Source organism: Thamnophis elegans, chromosome Z, assembly GCF_009769535.1.
Source record: "Thamnophis elegans isolate rThaEle1 chromosome Z, rThaEle1.pri, whole genome shotgun sequence".
Taxonomy (NCBI): domain Eukaryota; kingdom Metazoa; phylum Chordata; class Lepidosauria; order Squamata; family Colubridae; genus Thamnophis; species Thamnophis elegans.
Window position 1 is genome coordinate 132,483,114 of NC_045558.1, and position 14,794 is coordinate 132,497,907.

The 14,794-nt window shown below is 45.8% G+C and overlaps 1 protein-coding gene across 1 annotated transcript in view; it reads right to left on the reverse strand.

Annotated features, from left to right (window-relative positions):
- Positions 1-12,993, reverse strand: part of CLDN15 (claudin 15) — a 24,501-nt gene extending 11,508 nt beyond the window's left edge. The window contains exon 1 of the mRNA XM_032238232.1: positions 12,561-12,993. Within this exon, the coding sequence (XP_032094123.1) occupies positions 12,561-12,777 (217 nt within the window). The 5' untranslated portion in view covers positions 12,778-12,993. The remainder of the gene's footprint in view (positions 1-12,560) is intronic.
- Positions 12,994-14,794: the final 1,801 nt, after the last annotated feature.

A 14,794-nucleotide genomic window follows, 5' to 3' on the forward strand; every position in this document is an offset into this window, starting at 1 on the left:
TCCATGGGTTGATTGTTCTCACTGTCTGAAGGTGTTGGCCTTTCTGGCAGCTGCAGCCCACGGCCGGCTCGCTCGTATTTAAGGAACTTAAAACCGCTGCACAAGGAAATCAAGGAGATTTGAGCAGATTTTTTTTCCCCAGCAGACCGAGTTAGCATCTGTTGGCCGATTCCACCACGGTTGACTCAACTAACTGCTGAAACAAACATTTACATTTCAGGATGACTGGATGGGTTTAGATCAAGCGAAGAACAAAGCAGGCCCAGTGAAGTTTATTGCAGATTGACGCTAACCGCAAATGGCGGAAAAAAAACCTTGGTCCTTGCCAAAACAATTCATCTTCCATGTGCCCAAACCAAATGTTTATTTTTATAAAGAGTTGCTTTTAGGTCAATGTTGATAACATCCTTGACTTATCGGCTGAGCAAATAAACTCCGCCCTCCGAAAAGAGAATGTCCTGTTTGTTTTCTTCTGTCAATGGTCTCAAACTGCACTGACATTCCTTCCTTCTTCATCCAGAACAAAAATAAGGTATTGTGTAGCAACACCTTAGAATCGACCCCTGGAGTAATCCCTGGGCAAAGGGCTACCTTATGTAACTGACCCCAAATGTTGGTTCTTTAAAAAAAAAAAAAAACAAGCATCCAGCCCGCTAGCTGCCACCTGAAACGATCCCAGGGTGGCGGTCTCACCTGTCCAAATTCCCATGGGCTGGGGATAATGAGGCTTGCAGTCCAGCCAGGGCCGGATTTTCCTATAGGCTAACTAGGCTTCAGCCTAGGGCCTCAAGATCAAGAGGGGCCTACATTCAAATTGTTAGCAAAATTAAAATTACACTATTCTAAAAACAGTGAACACTAAAACACTGAACTGAAAATAAGGAGAAATTCTACGCATATGACTAATAAACAAACATAAAAATGTATTGGTTAAGATCGTTCCAGCGCAGTTGGGAAGCCCGCCCACGTTCCCGGCACCGGCGGTCGGGCGAGAGGCGCGGCCGCTCCCAGTAGCCGCTCCGTCGACGCAGAGCCCACCAGCGGCCAGGCAGGTGAGGGCGAGAGGGCCGAGCCGGGCAGCTGAGCGCAGCAGGGGAGGCGGCTGGCCTCGCTGCCTTTGCCGCAGAGCAGAGCCACCCTCCGTCGGGAGGCCAGCTATATATATTGATATATATTGATATATATCACAGTAATGATGTATTTTATTGTCTCTCATGTAATTTACAAACTTAAAAATGGGAAGTGAAAGGACCTCTTAAGTGGAATAGCCTAGGGCCTCTTTTCATCTAAATCCGGCCCTGAGTCCAGCATATTGGCAGGATGCTAAATTGGGGGGGGGGGGGATTGTATTTTAAAAAATGCAATGACTATATATGTGTACTTTTTTTTCTCTTTTAAAAAAGAAGTGGGGGGGAAGATATATATTAAAATTAAAGATGCATATTGAAAAGGAATTATAAATGCCACCCACATAAAACGGAGCTCAGAGGCTTAAATACACCAAGTAAATGAGATGAAGAGTGGGAAGAGAGGTAAGGGAAGAAGATTAGATTAGATTAGATTAGATTAGATTAGATTAGATTAGATTAGATTAGATTAGATTTAATGAATTTATAGGCCGCCCAATCCCGAAGGAAGGATAGGAGAGGGGGGGAGAGGAGGAGAGAAAGGAGTGGAAAGGGGAGAGAGGAGAAGGAGAGAGGAAGGGGAAGTAGAGAAGGGAAGGACGACAGAGGGAAGAAAGGAGATAGGGAGGAGGAGGAGAGAGGGAGGGAGAAGAAAGTGATGGATAAGGTACAAATATGGTGTATGGAGAGCAGAAGAGCCAATAATTGGTTTTGGGAGTTGATGGTAAGACCATTGATGCAAGCGTTTAATAAATATAATAAGATGCTGGTTATGTAATAGTAGACATGTGGTTTATATGTTATGAAAATGAAAAAAATAAAAAACCTTATATATAAAGAAAAAAAAGAGTTGAGGGAAAAACGGGGAATAGAGAAACGCAAACCTAAGCTGCCACCTCTGAGGAGAAGGAAATTTTTGTTTTATTGTTCTTTTTTTTATTTCTTTGATCGCAACCTTTATTGCTTTACAAATTTATTTTTTTATTTTTTTAATTCACTTAGTTAGTTTGCCGCTTGCGTAACAAGATAACAGGAACAAGAATAAACATGAATAAGAATACAGGACATGAGTGCAAATATATGGGGACAGTAGGACAGGAACGGAAGGCACGCTGGTGCGCTTATGCACACCCCTTAAAGACCTCTTAGGAATGGGGTGAGGTCCACGGTAGATAGTTTAAGGTTAAAGTTATGGGGGTTTGAGGATGTAACAACAGATAGCTCAAGCCAGCATATACAGCCTCCTGTTTTCCCCACAACCACCACCTTGTGAGGTGAATTGGGCCGAGAGAGAAGGACTGATCCAAAGTCATCCCACCTATTTTCATGGTTAAGGTGAAACTAGAACTCCCAGTCTCCTGGTGATCAGCCCAAAGAATCTGGGTACTTGAGAGACCGCCTTCTGCCGATTACCTCCCTCCGACCGATCAGATCGCACAGACTGGGCCTCCTCCGAATCCCATCTGCCAGTCAATGTCGACTGGCGACTACATGGAGGAGAGCCTTTTCTGTTGCAGCTCCGACCCTGTGGAACGACCTCCCCGTCGAGATCCGTACCCTCACCACCATCCAGACCTTCCGCACAGCCCTTAAGACCTGGCTCTCCCATCAGGCCTGGGGATAGGTTCCCAATTTACCCGCCCGAGTGTTGACTGTTGAATGCAAGTTGTGTTTTTTATTTTATTCTGTTCACATATTGTTTGTCTTTTGGTATTGCACCCCCTTCCCTGCAATTGTAAGCCGCCCTGAGTCCCCTCAGGGAAAAGGGCGGCCTATAAATCCTAATAAAATGTCTAAATGTCTAAAGAAACCCAGTTAAGAGGGGACTACAACTCCCAGTCTCCTGGTGATTGGCCCAAAGTCACCCAGCTGATTAAGAGGGGACTAGTACTCCCAGTCTCCTGGTGATCAGCCCGAAGTCACTCAGCTAAGTGGGGACTACAACTCCCAGTCTCCTGGTAATCAGCACAAAGTCACCCAGTTAAGAGGGGACTACAACTCCCAATCTCCCGGTGATTGGCCCAAAGTCACCCAGCTGATTAAGAGGGGACTACAACCCCCAGTCTCCTGGTGATTGGCCACAAGTCACCCAGCTGACTAAGAGGGGACTACAACTCCCAATCTCCTGGTGATTGGCCCAAAGTCACCCAGCTGATTAAGAGGGGACTAGAACTCCCAGTCTCCTTGGTCCAAAATCACCCAGCTGACTAAGAGGGGACCAGAAACTCCCGGTCTGCTGGTAATTGACCCAAAAATGGCTTTTATGACCAAGGAAGAACTTAAACTCTCAGTCTCCTAATTTCTAGCCTGGGCGCCTTAACCACTAGACCAAACTGCTTTCTGGGCTCATAACCGTCTCACAAATGCTACAATTCGGTAACGTTAGACTGGACATGGCAATCTTCTCCCTCACCCTTTGTTTTCAGGTGTGACAAAGGGCCTTCCTTTGACTTTTCAGGCAAAGAAGCCAACATTCAGGGTTTGTCTGATTATAAAGACACACAGACAGACAGACAAACACACACACACAAACGATGCGGATCCCTAAAAGTGAAGGCATCTCTGGAAACGCGGAAGGTGATGGGGAAGGGAAAACCTCTTGATCTTTTATCCTCGCAGATCGCCTTGTCGTTTCAACTTGGATCCTGCCTCTTTGTGGCCGGAGACAATCCCAACAAAAGGCCTGTTGTTTTGGCAGAGGCGTAGCCACAAATATTAACCAGGAAGCAAGGAGAAACGAGGCTATTTCCTTGCTTCCATCCCAGCTGTACTTTGAACAGGGAATGGTTTCAGACCAAGTATTTCATCTTCAGTCCTAAGCTGTGTTGGAAGAAACCCCCACCTTGGTTCAGTTCCAAGTGGCGAGAAAGACACTGGAAATGTCCCCAAAACTGGGCTCTTGGCTTGGCGTCGCAGCCAATAAGTCACCAGACACAAGGTGTGATACGGAATTATACTTTGATTTCGGTACCAAGATATAAGGACCCCGGTTTGAAAAACTAACTAGGTCAAGATAAGCTTTATTTTGGCCAAAAGGTCCAGACAGAGCAGGGGTGGGTTTCAACCGGTCCGCGGCGGTCCGCGCGGACCGGTTGGTCGGTAACCCGGAAGTAAGTAACTTCCAGGAACGCCGAAGGGCCCACACACCCGCCCGTGCTCCTTACTGGTCTTTAAAGGTTTCTGCGCTTCCACGCAGGCACATGGCACATACAGCACCTGCGCGATTCTCCGTGAGCAGCTGGAGCATCGCGCAGGTGCTAAGACGCATGCGTGAACTGCACCCGTGCACAAGGACGCTGCCGGCCCCGTTCCAACCATACCGGTTGGAATGGGATGAGCAACCCACCACTGAGACAGAGATAGCAATTTCTAACATCTGGACAGCGTTCTAATCCAAACCCACATTTTTATATTGTATTCAAAGCATCAAAAACACGGAAATATTTTAAAGCATTCTTATTGGCTCAATTCCTCAATTATAAGCAGAAAAGCATATAGGAAACACTCGTTTATTTCTGACATATGTGGTGAAGCTATATGCCTGACTCATAGGCGAGACCTCTAATGGACTTAGAACAGATGTCGTGGTCCGACATTTGTACTTCCAGAGTTCAAGTTTCCGGTTCAAGACTCAGTAAATGTATAACAAAATAGAAGGAATCGATGGGGGGCCCCAGGAGGTCTTATAGGCTGACCCTGTTTCATGTTATGTCCAAATCTCGCTTTATGTTCTACCTTAGGATGGTCACATTCAGTAGTGGGTTTCAAAAATTTTTAGAACCTCTTCTGTAGGTGTGGCCTGCTTTGTGGGAGTGACTTGCCGGCCATGTGACCAAGTGGGAGTGGCTTGGCAGTCATTTGACTGGGTGGGTGTGGCCAACTTGTAAAATGTGGTGAAACTCACTTAACAACGCTCTAGCTTAGCAACCAAAATATTGGCTCAGGAACTCTGGCATTGAAGTGTGCAAGTCTTAAAGCTGTCAAGTTACAAGACCCTTGCACCCTAAACCTGTAGAACAAAAAACCCCAGGGCTGTTCAAACTTGACAGCTTTAAGACTTGTGGACTTCAACTCCCAGAATTCCTCCTCCAGTCATGTTGGCTCAGGAACTCTGGCATTGAAGCACGCAAATCTTAAAGCTGTCAAGTTACAAGACCCTTGCACCCCTAACCCTTTAGGAAAAAAAACCCAGGGGTGTTCAAACTTGACAGCTTTAAGACTTGTGGACTTCAACTCCCAGAATTCCTCCTCTCGCTGCTGTGCGGCCAGGCGGGGGGAGGGAGCTGGAACCGGTTCTAAACGGCACTGTAGATTTGTGGAACCTCTTCTATAGAAGAGGTTAGAACTGGCAGGAACCCATCCCTGGTTACATTCAACCCTTTGCCCTTCCCCTAATAATGCATGCATAACAGATACCGGTAATCTTGATTGGTTATTTGGATTTCAGCCACGCTAAAACCCTTACGCTTATTATGTTAAACAGCTAAATGTCACGTCACCTGTTTTTCACCCCAGGTCACAGGTATCTTGCAAAGTGTGCCACCTCTATGTGGGTTTGGGGTTTTTTCTTATAAGCGAGCTACTCTTGTTCCTAACATCCTGGCTAGAGATTTTAAGGTGCTAACTTCTCTCTCACTGTTAATGTGCAGACCCCCTCCCTTCCTATTGCAGAGCAGAATAAAAGAACAAATAGTTTTACCTAGTAAAGCTCCCCCATGGACCCACCCCCCTTCAGTGAGAGAGACAGGAAAGGAGCAAAGTTCTTAATTGTCAAGGCAAAGAAAGGAAGACAAGAGAAAATGTTTTATCAGAATTCATATTCCTCACGCTCGTGTCCATTCCATCCACACCTGGGTCCTATCGCCACATATGACCCTTCCTCTGATCCCCAGGGCCTCATCTGGACACATTCCATCATTTGTTCCTTCAGAAACATGGAGGCTGTTTGGAAAGATGGTTTGAATGGTGGACAGGACCACATGGTTTGAGGTCCTGGGGGTAAAAAGTTGAATGACATGCCTTGAAGATCCTAGGTGAAAAAGGAAGAGATGCTGAGAGTCCCTGGATTTTATGCCCTCTCTAGGCTTTCAAACTTCATGTGCCATAGGAAGAGTACCAATGGTGGGATTCAGCCGGTTCGCACCTATTCGGGAGAACCGGTTGATAACTTTCCAGGCAGTTGGGAGAATGGGTCGTTGGAAGAAATCTCCTTTTGTTTTTCCCCACTTTACAAGGCTAATCCTGTAAGGAAGGCAGGAAGGAAACATTCTGGTGTTGTTTCTAGCCTCATCTTTGTTGACCTGCTAACAGAAACTGCCTCTCCGGTTAACCCTGATTACATTGTAAGAGCTTAGGCGAAGCACCCATCGATGGGAGTGATGTTGAGTTAGCAACACCCACCTAGTCACATGACTGCTGAGCTGGCCATTAGGGCAGAGAACCGGTTGTTAAATTATTTGAATCCCACCACTGAAGAGTACCCTGATTGGTTGCTGTCAGAGCTTTGTAGGTTGTCCATATGCCAAGTTTGCTTGAAACTTGGTGGGTGGCAGAGGTGGTATTTAGCAGGTTCTAACCAATTCTGGAGAACCAGTAGCGGAAATTTTGAGTAATTCACAAAACAGGAAATGCCACCTCTGGCTGGCCATGCCCCATTTATTCTCTGCCTCCTCAGTCCCAGCTGATCGGGAGGGAATGGCGATTTTGCAGTATCCTTCCCCTGGAGTGGTGTGGGAACGGAGACTTTACAGTATCCTTCCCCTGCCACGCCCACAAAGCCACGCCCATAGAACCAGTAGTTAAACAAATTTGAATCCCACCACTGATGGGTGGTGCAATGAACGGAGTAGATCTTGGTTATGTAGAATAGGCTGGCTCAGGCCTTAATGGCCCATTGACAAAAGTGGGAGGGGCCTATTAAGAGTGAGTCTGTTTCCTGCCCTAAAAACATGTTTCTCCATTTCTCATCCGGGGAAATATAACATTCTGCCTTTTTAATATTTCCTAGGATATTTCATTTTTTTCTAGGAGATGGGTGGGTGCTAACTTCCTTCAGCTGAATCCTCTCCGCCTCGCCCCGTCCAATGTCTTCCCTTCCTGTCGCAAATTGCTCTCAGACAGAGACTGGTGAACGGGGGCCATTTTCACCCGAATCACGGAGCAACGCTTTGAAAGAGATTCTACGGGGATTCGAACGGTGCAGGAGTATGAACGGATTTCCAGAAGGAAAAAAAAATTGCAGACTACAGGAAGCATTTGCACCACATGGGAGACCCCGAGGACATAGATAGACCTCCAAGTGGCCTCCATCATCATCATCATCATCATCATCATCATCATCATCATCATCATCATCATTTAATGGCCCCATAATCTCTTCTTGGGTGGAGTCTGGGCAACTAAATGGAGCTAGCAGAACATTTACTGGCCGGATGCCTTTCCTGTTGCCAGTGAGTTTTGTTCAGTAGATATATTCTCATTGTGCCCAGAGAGAGAAATATCTGCCTCTACCTAGGATCAAACTCATAGCCTCCTGACTGTGAGGCGAGAGCTCCACCTCTAGATCCAAGTGGCCTCAATGACACTCTGAAAAGGATGCAAATGACTAGCTGTCTGCAAAGAATATGAATCCTTCCATTTTCCCACCATTGAGTCAGAGCTGATGAAGCTTCTTGGATGAGAAGCGAAACATCTTCAAAGAAGAAAAAAAAGAAGAGAAAAGTCGCCTCCTGAAAAAAAAGACCTTTGAGACTTCGAAAGAAATATTGAACAGGACTGAGGAAGAAACTCTTAAGATTTGCAACAAAATGTCACAGGATGGGGCACTACCGTACAGCCGGTGCTCAACCACGATCGAGCCCAGCCTTTTCGTTGTTAAACGAGACAGTTGCTAAGTGAGTTTAGCCCCATTTTACAGAGTTCCTTGCCACCGTCGTTAAGCGAATCGCCACCGTTCTTGAGTGAGTGACTGTTCGGTGAATCTGGCTTCCCCATCGACTTTGCTCATCAGAAAGTCGCAAAAAGGGGATCACAAAAACCCCTGCATTTATGACACTGCAACCGTCATAAATGTGAGTCACTTGTTAAGTACCTGAATTTTGATCCTGTGACCATGGGGATGCTGCAATGGTCATAACTCACTTTTTTTCAGTGCTATTGTAGCTTTGAGCTGACACTAAATGAATGATTCACAAGCATCTCTTGGGTTAAATTTTAATGACCAGAAAAAGTCAGCTAGCACTTTTTCTGACTTTTGTGAGGACTAGAAACTCTAGTATCTGATGATTTAAAACAGGGGTCACCAATCTTTGGGATCTCCTTGGACCACTAAATTCATAATTTTAATCTGCCTAAAGGCCAGGTGGAGCGTGGCTAGATGGTCATGTGGCTAAGTGGGTGTGGCCAACTTGATGTCACTCATGTCGAGGGGCACCTCACCAACCTCTACTCGCCCCTCCTCACCTACCTGGGCTCCTTAGGGCTCCAACAGGAAACAGTTGCTGGAGCTAAGCAGCCACCATGAGAAAGCGTCGGCTAAACAGCTCAGTTCAAATTGGATCTGAGGGAGAAGGAGGCTCAGCAGAAACCCCTAATGAGGACTAGGAGCATAGGCTTTCCAAGCAGAGGGAAGACCTGTGCGAGTGCAAGGCCAGGTATGGGCACTTGGAGGCTCAGAGGGCTGAAATGGTCAGCCAGTTCCAGGCCATGATGCAGTCTCACCGGAACGAGGCCCTCCGGCTCTTCGCCACCAGCGGGAACTTCCAGCCTTTGCCCAAAGCCCCCCACCAGGAGGCTGAAGCAGACCCCAAGTTGGAATCTCTGCCCCCCTCTGACCCACACAAAAAGACCCCCAAAGGGGGAGACTCTCTGCAGCAACACAAGTGTTCATTGCACGTATCTGGCCTAGAAGCCGTAGTTTGAGGACCCCTGATTTACTTCAATATAAAAAATGCAAATAGTTTTTCTGCAGGCCACCCAAATTTTCTCACGGACCCCCAGTTGGTGGCTGCTGATCCGGGTCGTTTCTTAAGACTTACGCCCAACTTGAGCCCAACATTTCTGTCGTTGAGCGAGTCATTTGTTAAATGAATTTTGCCTTGCTTGACGACCTTTCTTGCCACCGTTATTAAATGAATTGCTCCCGGATGTTAAGTAAACCAGGCTTCCCCGTTGACTTTGCTCGTCGGAAGTTTGCAAAAGTGACCCCGGGACACTGCAATCGTCATAAATATGGGTCAGTTGCCCAGCCTCTGAATTTCGATCCTGGGACCATGGGAGATGCTGCAATGGACGTAAGTGGGAGAAACGGTCACAAGTCAAGTCACATTTTTTTCACTGTCGTCGCAACTTTCCCTGTCAACGTAACGGTCTCTGCGTGAACTGTTGTAAGTTGAGGGCTCTCTGCAGTCTAAAAGGTGCTTCCCAACTCCTTCATTTTTTTTACGACTAGAGACTAATGTGGGTTTTCTTCCCTAATGACGTCAAAAGATTTTTTTTTCAAACAGACACAATACATTTTTCCTGGGTTAAGGTAAAGGTTCCCCTCGCACATATGTGCTAGTCGTTCTAGACTCTAGGGGGCAGTGTTCATATGCGTTTCAAAGCCCGAAGAGCCAGCGCTGTCCGAAGACGCCTCTGTGGTCATGTGGACGGCACGACTAAATGTCGAAGGTGCATGGAACGCTGTTACCTTCCCACCAAAGGTGGCTCCTATTTTTCTACTTGCATTTTTTATGTGCTTTCGAACTGCTAGGTTGGCAGAAGCTGGGACAAGTCACGGGAGCTCACTCCGTTATGCGGCGCTAGGGATTCGAACGGCTGACCTTTTTGATCGACAATCTCAGCCTCTTAGCCACTGAGCCCCCACGTCCCTTCTTCCTGGGTTAGTCCATATTAACCCTGGTTCTCACACTAGTCAGCTTTCTGATTCTCTGAACATTTGACCTGCTAGTTTTGATAACTAATGCATAATATGTTATCGTGACAATTGCATTCCAATTCCACAAATAGCTACTTCTTCTCTGCGTGACTTCACCCTACAGGTGCTTCTTGACTTACAACAGTTCATTTAATGACCGTTTCACACTTATGACCACAGCAGCGTCCCCTACAGTCCTGTGATCAAAATCCAGAGGCTTGGCAACTGACTCATCTTTACGACTGTTGCAGGGTTCCAAAGTCACATCATCCCTTTTTTGCGACCTTCTAACACGCAAAGTCAATGGGGAAGCCTGATTCACTTAACAACCGTGTCACTAAAGGTAACCACTGCAGCGATGGACTGAACAACCCTTAACCGCTGTCTCACTTAGGGACAGAAATGTGGGGCTCAATTCTGGTTGTAAGCCGAGGACACCAATGGCTTTGACCGTGGTTTGTTGGCTTTTCATCAAGCTATGGTTTACCAACCAGACTGGCTAAGTTCAAATAACACACTTTAGGCGAAACCTAACCAACCACTTTTCCCCCCCGCATTTGTGCAAAAGCTCGGTGCGAAGTTGCAAAGTTCCCAGCGGTGGGTGAGAATTTCACAACTTTACCCACAGCTTTTTTCAACCTCTGCGATTGGTTCCGCAAACAACTTACCAGGATATCTGCCTAAAATATAGCCTTGCTGGCATCGAGAGCGGCTATTATAGCCAAAAAAAAAAAAAAAAAATGTTTACAGATATTCTAATCTTAAATTGTTTTGGGTCCCCCCCCCCCAATCGACGGACCAGGTAATTGCTTGTTGCTGTCCCCTGCTGGCTTTCATGGGAAAGAAGCGGAGGATTGCTGGCGACCACGGAAAATGCTAATTTAGCCCTTAAGAAATATCTTGCCTGATTTTTAAAAAGTTGAGCTTGGCAGAGAAATTAATTCTGAACCAATAATAAAAAAATAAAATAAAATAAAATAAAATAAAATAATAAAATAAAATAAAATAAAAGTTAAAGTTAAAGTTAAAGTTAAAGTTAAAAAGTTAAAGTTAAAGTTAGTTAAAGTTAAAGTTAAAGTTAAAGTTAAAGTTAAAGAAGTTAAAGTTAAAGTTAAAGTTAAAGTTAAAAAGTTAAAGTTAAAGTTAAAGTTAAAATTAAAGTTAGTTAAAGTTAAAGTTAAAGTTAAAAAGTTAAAGTTAAAGTTAAAGTTAAAGTTAAAGTTAAAGTTAAAGTTAAAGTTAAAGTTAAGTAAAATAATAAAATGAAATGAAATAAAGAGTCTTTTGTCTCTAGATGACCAAAGAAATAATTCTGCACCAATGGATCAGCGTTAGGCATGGAAGGGGGATTTTCCCTTTGGGTCCCTAAGCAAAAACCTTTACTCCATTTCTACCCGTTGCACAGCTGGCAGGATAAAGGGCACGGGTAGTAGTAAACTTTAACAGAGAGACACAAGGGAGAATGCTCAGGCATGCAATAAAATAAGGTAGCACGCTCTGAATTGGTCGCGTTCATTGAGCGGTAAAAGATTGCTCCGCGGTTGCTTGCAAGAGATTTGCAGGAGACGAAATATTCGGTGTATATAATGGCATGGAAGCCACCTGTTAGCTGCATGTTTAGCCAGTGGTTGTTCTTTTTTCAAACTTGAGAACTTTTTAAGACGCCTGGACTTCAAGCCCCAGACCTCCCCGCAATTCAGCGCGATTGGGGGTCACGGCGGGGGAAAAGACGCCGTTTGAATGCGGGGTACAGATGAACAGAGTTGGAAGAAAGGGCCTTGTAAGGTCATCTAGTCCAGTGTTTTTCAACCTTTTTTGTGCAAAGGCACACTTTTTTCATGAAAAAAATCACAAGGCACACCACCATTAGAAAATGTGAAAAAATTTTAACTCTGTGCCTATATTGACTATATATAAAGTAATTTTCCCACGGCACACCTTACACTATGTCACGGCACACTAGTGTGCCGTGGCACAGTGGTTGAAAAACACTGATCTAGTCCAACCCACCCGCCCAAGCAGGAGACCCTACACGCCATTTCTGACAAGCTGCAATCTTGAAAGCCTCCAAGGGATGAAGCTCCCACAACTTTTGATGCGAAGAGAGCCGGCTCAAGCCAACAGCGCGGATCCCTCCAGACGACAAACTCGCCTGGAGCCACAGATCGATGGGTATTGTGGTCTCAAAAGTCTCTGGAAGGGATGGACCGGGAACTCCAGCTACCGAGGGGGAGTCTCTTCCTTGCCCGTCAAAGACTCCCCAAAGCGGGCTAGGGATCTGGGAATCAACCTGGATCCCCACCCCCAAGAGAGCTCCAATCGACAGCTGGGAAAAAGATCAGGATCTGGGATAAGCGATCCGCCTGGATCCCCGAGTCCCTTTCCACCCCCGAGGGCTTTGAGGAAGCGACGGACTACAATACCCATCCATTCCCGACCCCTTCTCCGGGTGAGGGTGAGAGTGGGTCGCCAACTCGCCCTGGCCAGGCTCCCACCCACCCCTTCCCACTGCTCACCGGGCAGTTCGAGCAGCGACTGGAACTCCCAGCAGTTGTAGACTCCGGTGGAGTCGGTGGCGCAGCTCTGCCACAGGTTCTCGAAGATGGTGGAGGTGGTGATGACATTGCCCGAGACGCTGGAGACCCTCCAGTAGCTGTTGAAGAGGGTGACGGCCAAGAGAGCCCACCCGACGGTGCCAAGGAAGAAACCCACCGTCTCCACCAGGAGCGACATCGCGGCGACAGGCGAGCGGAGGCGCGAGCGGAGAGCCTTTGCAAGCGATTAGCGCGAAGCTCAGCGCTGAGCCGCTGCTTCTGCCGCCGGTACTGCTGCTGCTGCTGCTGCTGCTGCTGCCGCGCGGGAGGCAGTCGAGGCTGCCTCGGGACTCGGCAGCGCCGAAGGAGCGAGCAGCAGGTAAGGGCAAGAGAGGGGTGACGTCAGCGCCCGGCCCGAAGTCCACCTCTTAAGCGGGCATGGGCAGGTGCCTCCCCGGCTGGCGGTCCCAACGATTTGGCCCTACCAAGCGCCGCGGGGCGGGGACGGCAACAGCTGGCAAGTGAAAAAGCAGAGGAGGGGGGAGGGAGGTCCTGCAAGTCGCTTGTTTGTTTGTTTGTTTACTTCTTTATTTATGTATCTAGTTATCTGTATTTGTGATTTGTGATTTGTGATTCACGATTTACGGTTTACGGTTTATGATCTATGATCTATTTAGTATTTAGTATTTAGTATTTAGTATTTAGTATTTAGTATTTAGTATTTAGTATTTACTATTTACTATTTACTATTTACTAATTACTAATTACTAATTACTATTTACTATTTCTTTTATTATTTCTTTTATTATTTATTTACTATTTAGTAATTACTATTCACTATTTACTATTCACTATTCACTATTTCTTTTATTATTTCTTTTATTATTTATTTACTATTTGCTATTTCTTTTATTATTTATTTACTATTTCTTTTATTATTTCTTTTATTATTTATTTACTATTCACTATTCACTATTCACTATTCACTATTTCTTTTATTATTTCTTTTATTATTTATTTACTATTTCTTTTATTATTTCTTTTATTATTTATTTACTATTTACTATTTCTTTTATAATTTATTTACTATTTATTTTATTTTTATTTTTTATTATTTATGATTTATTGTTTTGCTTTATTGATTTGATTTGATTTGATTTGTCAATCGTTTACCAGAGAATAGGTATTAGAATAAACCTGAGTATGAATGAAATGGATAGGAATAAATGGGGACAGCGGGACAGCGAGGTAGGTAATCGGGCAGTTTGGGGATCACGCTCAGGCGAGAGGGGGAGGGGTGGGGAGGGTGGCGCTGTCCTCCTGACTTCGTGGCCATTCTACTTGGGGGAGGGGGAGTTGATGCTTGATGCGGAATCCCATGATCCAGAATAACAACAGTTGGAAAGGGAGCTTGGAGGTCTTCTAGTCCAACCCCCTGCTCAGGCAGGAGATCCTATACCATTTCTGCTAAATCATAGTATACTCATCATCATCAATCATCATCACCAAAAGGGAATTTGGAGGTCTTCTAGTCCAACCCCCTGCTCAGGCAGGAAACCCTATAGCATTACAGACAAATTGTGGTATCCTCATCCTCATCATCACCGGAAGGGACCTCGGAGGTCTTTTAGTCCAACCCCCTGCTCAGGCAGGAAACCCTGTAGCATTTCAGACAAACGGTGGTGTCTTCATCATCATCATCACTGGAAGGGACCTTGGAGGTCTTCTAGTACCATTTCAGACAAATCTCTTCCAGTCCAGTCTCTTCTTAAAAGCTTCCATTGATGGAGTGCCCACAACTTCCGAAAGCAAAACCCTTCGACTGGTTAATTATTCTCACGGTTTGTAGCTTCCTCCTTAGTTCTAGGTTTTTGCGCTTGGCTTGAGAATTTTCGGATGGGGCGTAAGGCGTCCTCCACCCGGCCCCTTATTCAACAAACCTGGTTCAAATGAAGCATGGCTTACCTGCGGTGGGAAAGAAGAGAGAAAGCCACCTCGAGCCACAAATGAGATGTTATCCCCAAAGCTGTCTTTAGCAGGGCAGCTCAAGTCTAGCCAGGAGTTTGCGCTCACAGAATATCTTAGTTTAGATGCTGTCCAGCACGAAGTAGGTTAGCAGGAGGTTGTGAGTTCGATCCCAGGTAGAGGCAGATGTAGGGTCTCCTGCTTGGGCAGGGGGTTGGACTAGATGGCCTGCAAGGTCCCTTCCCACTCTG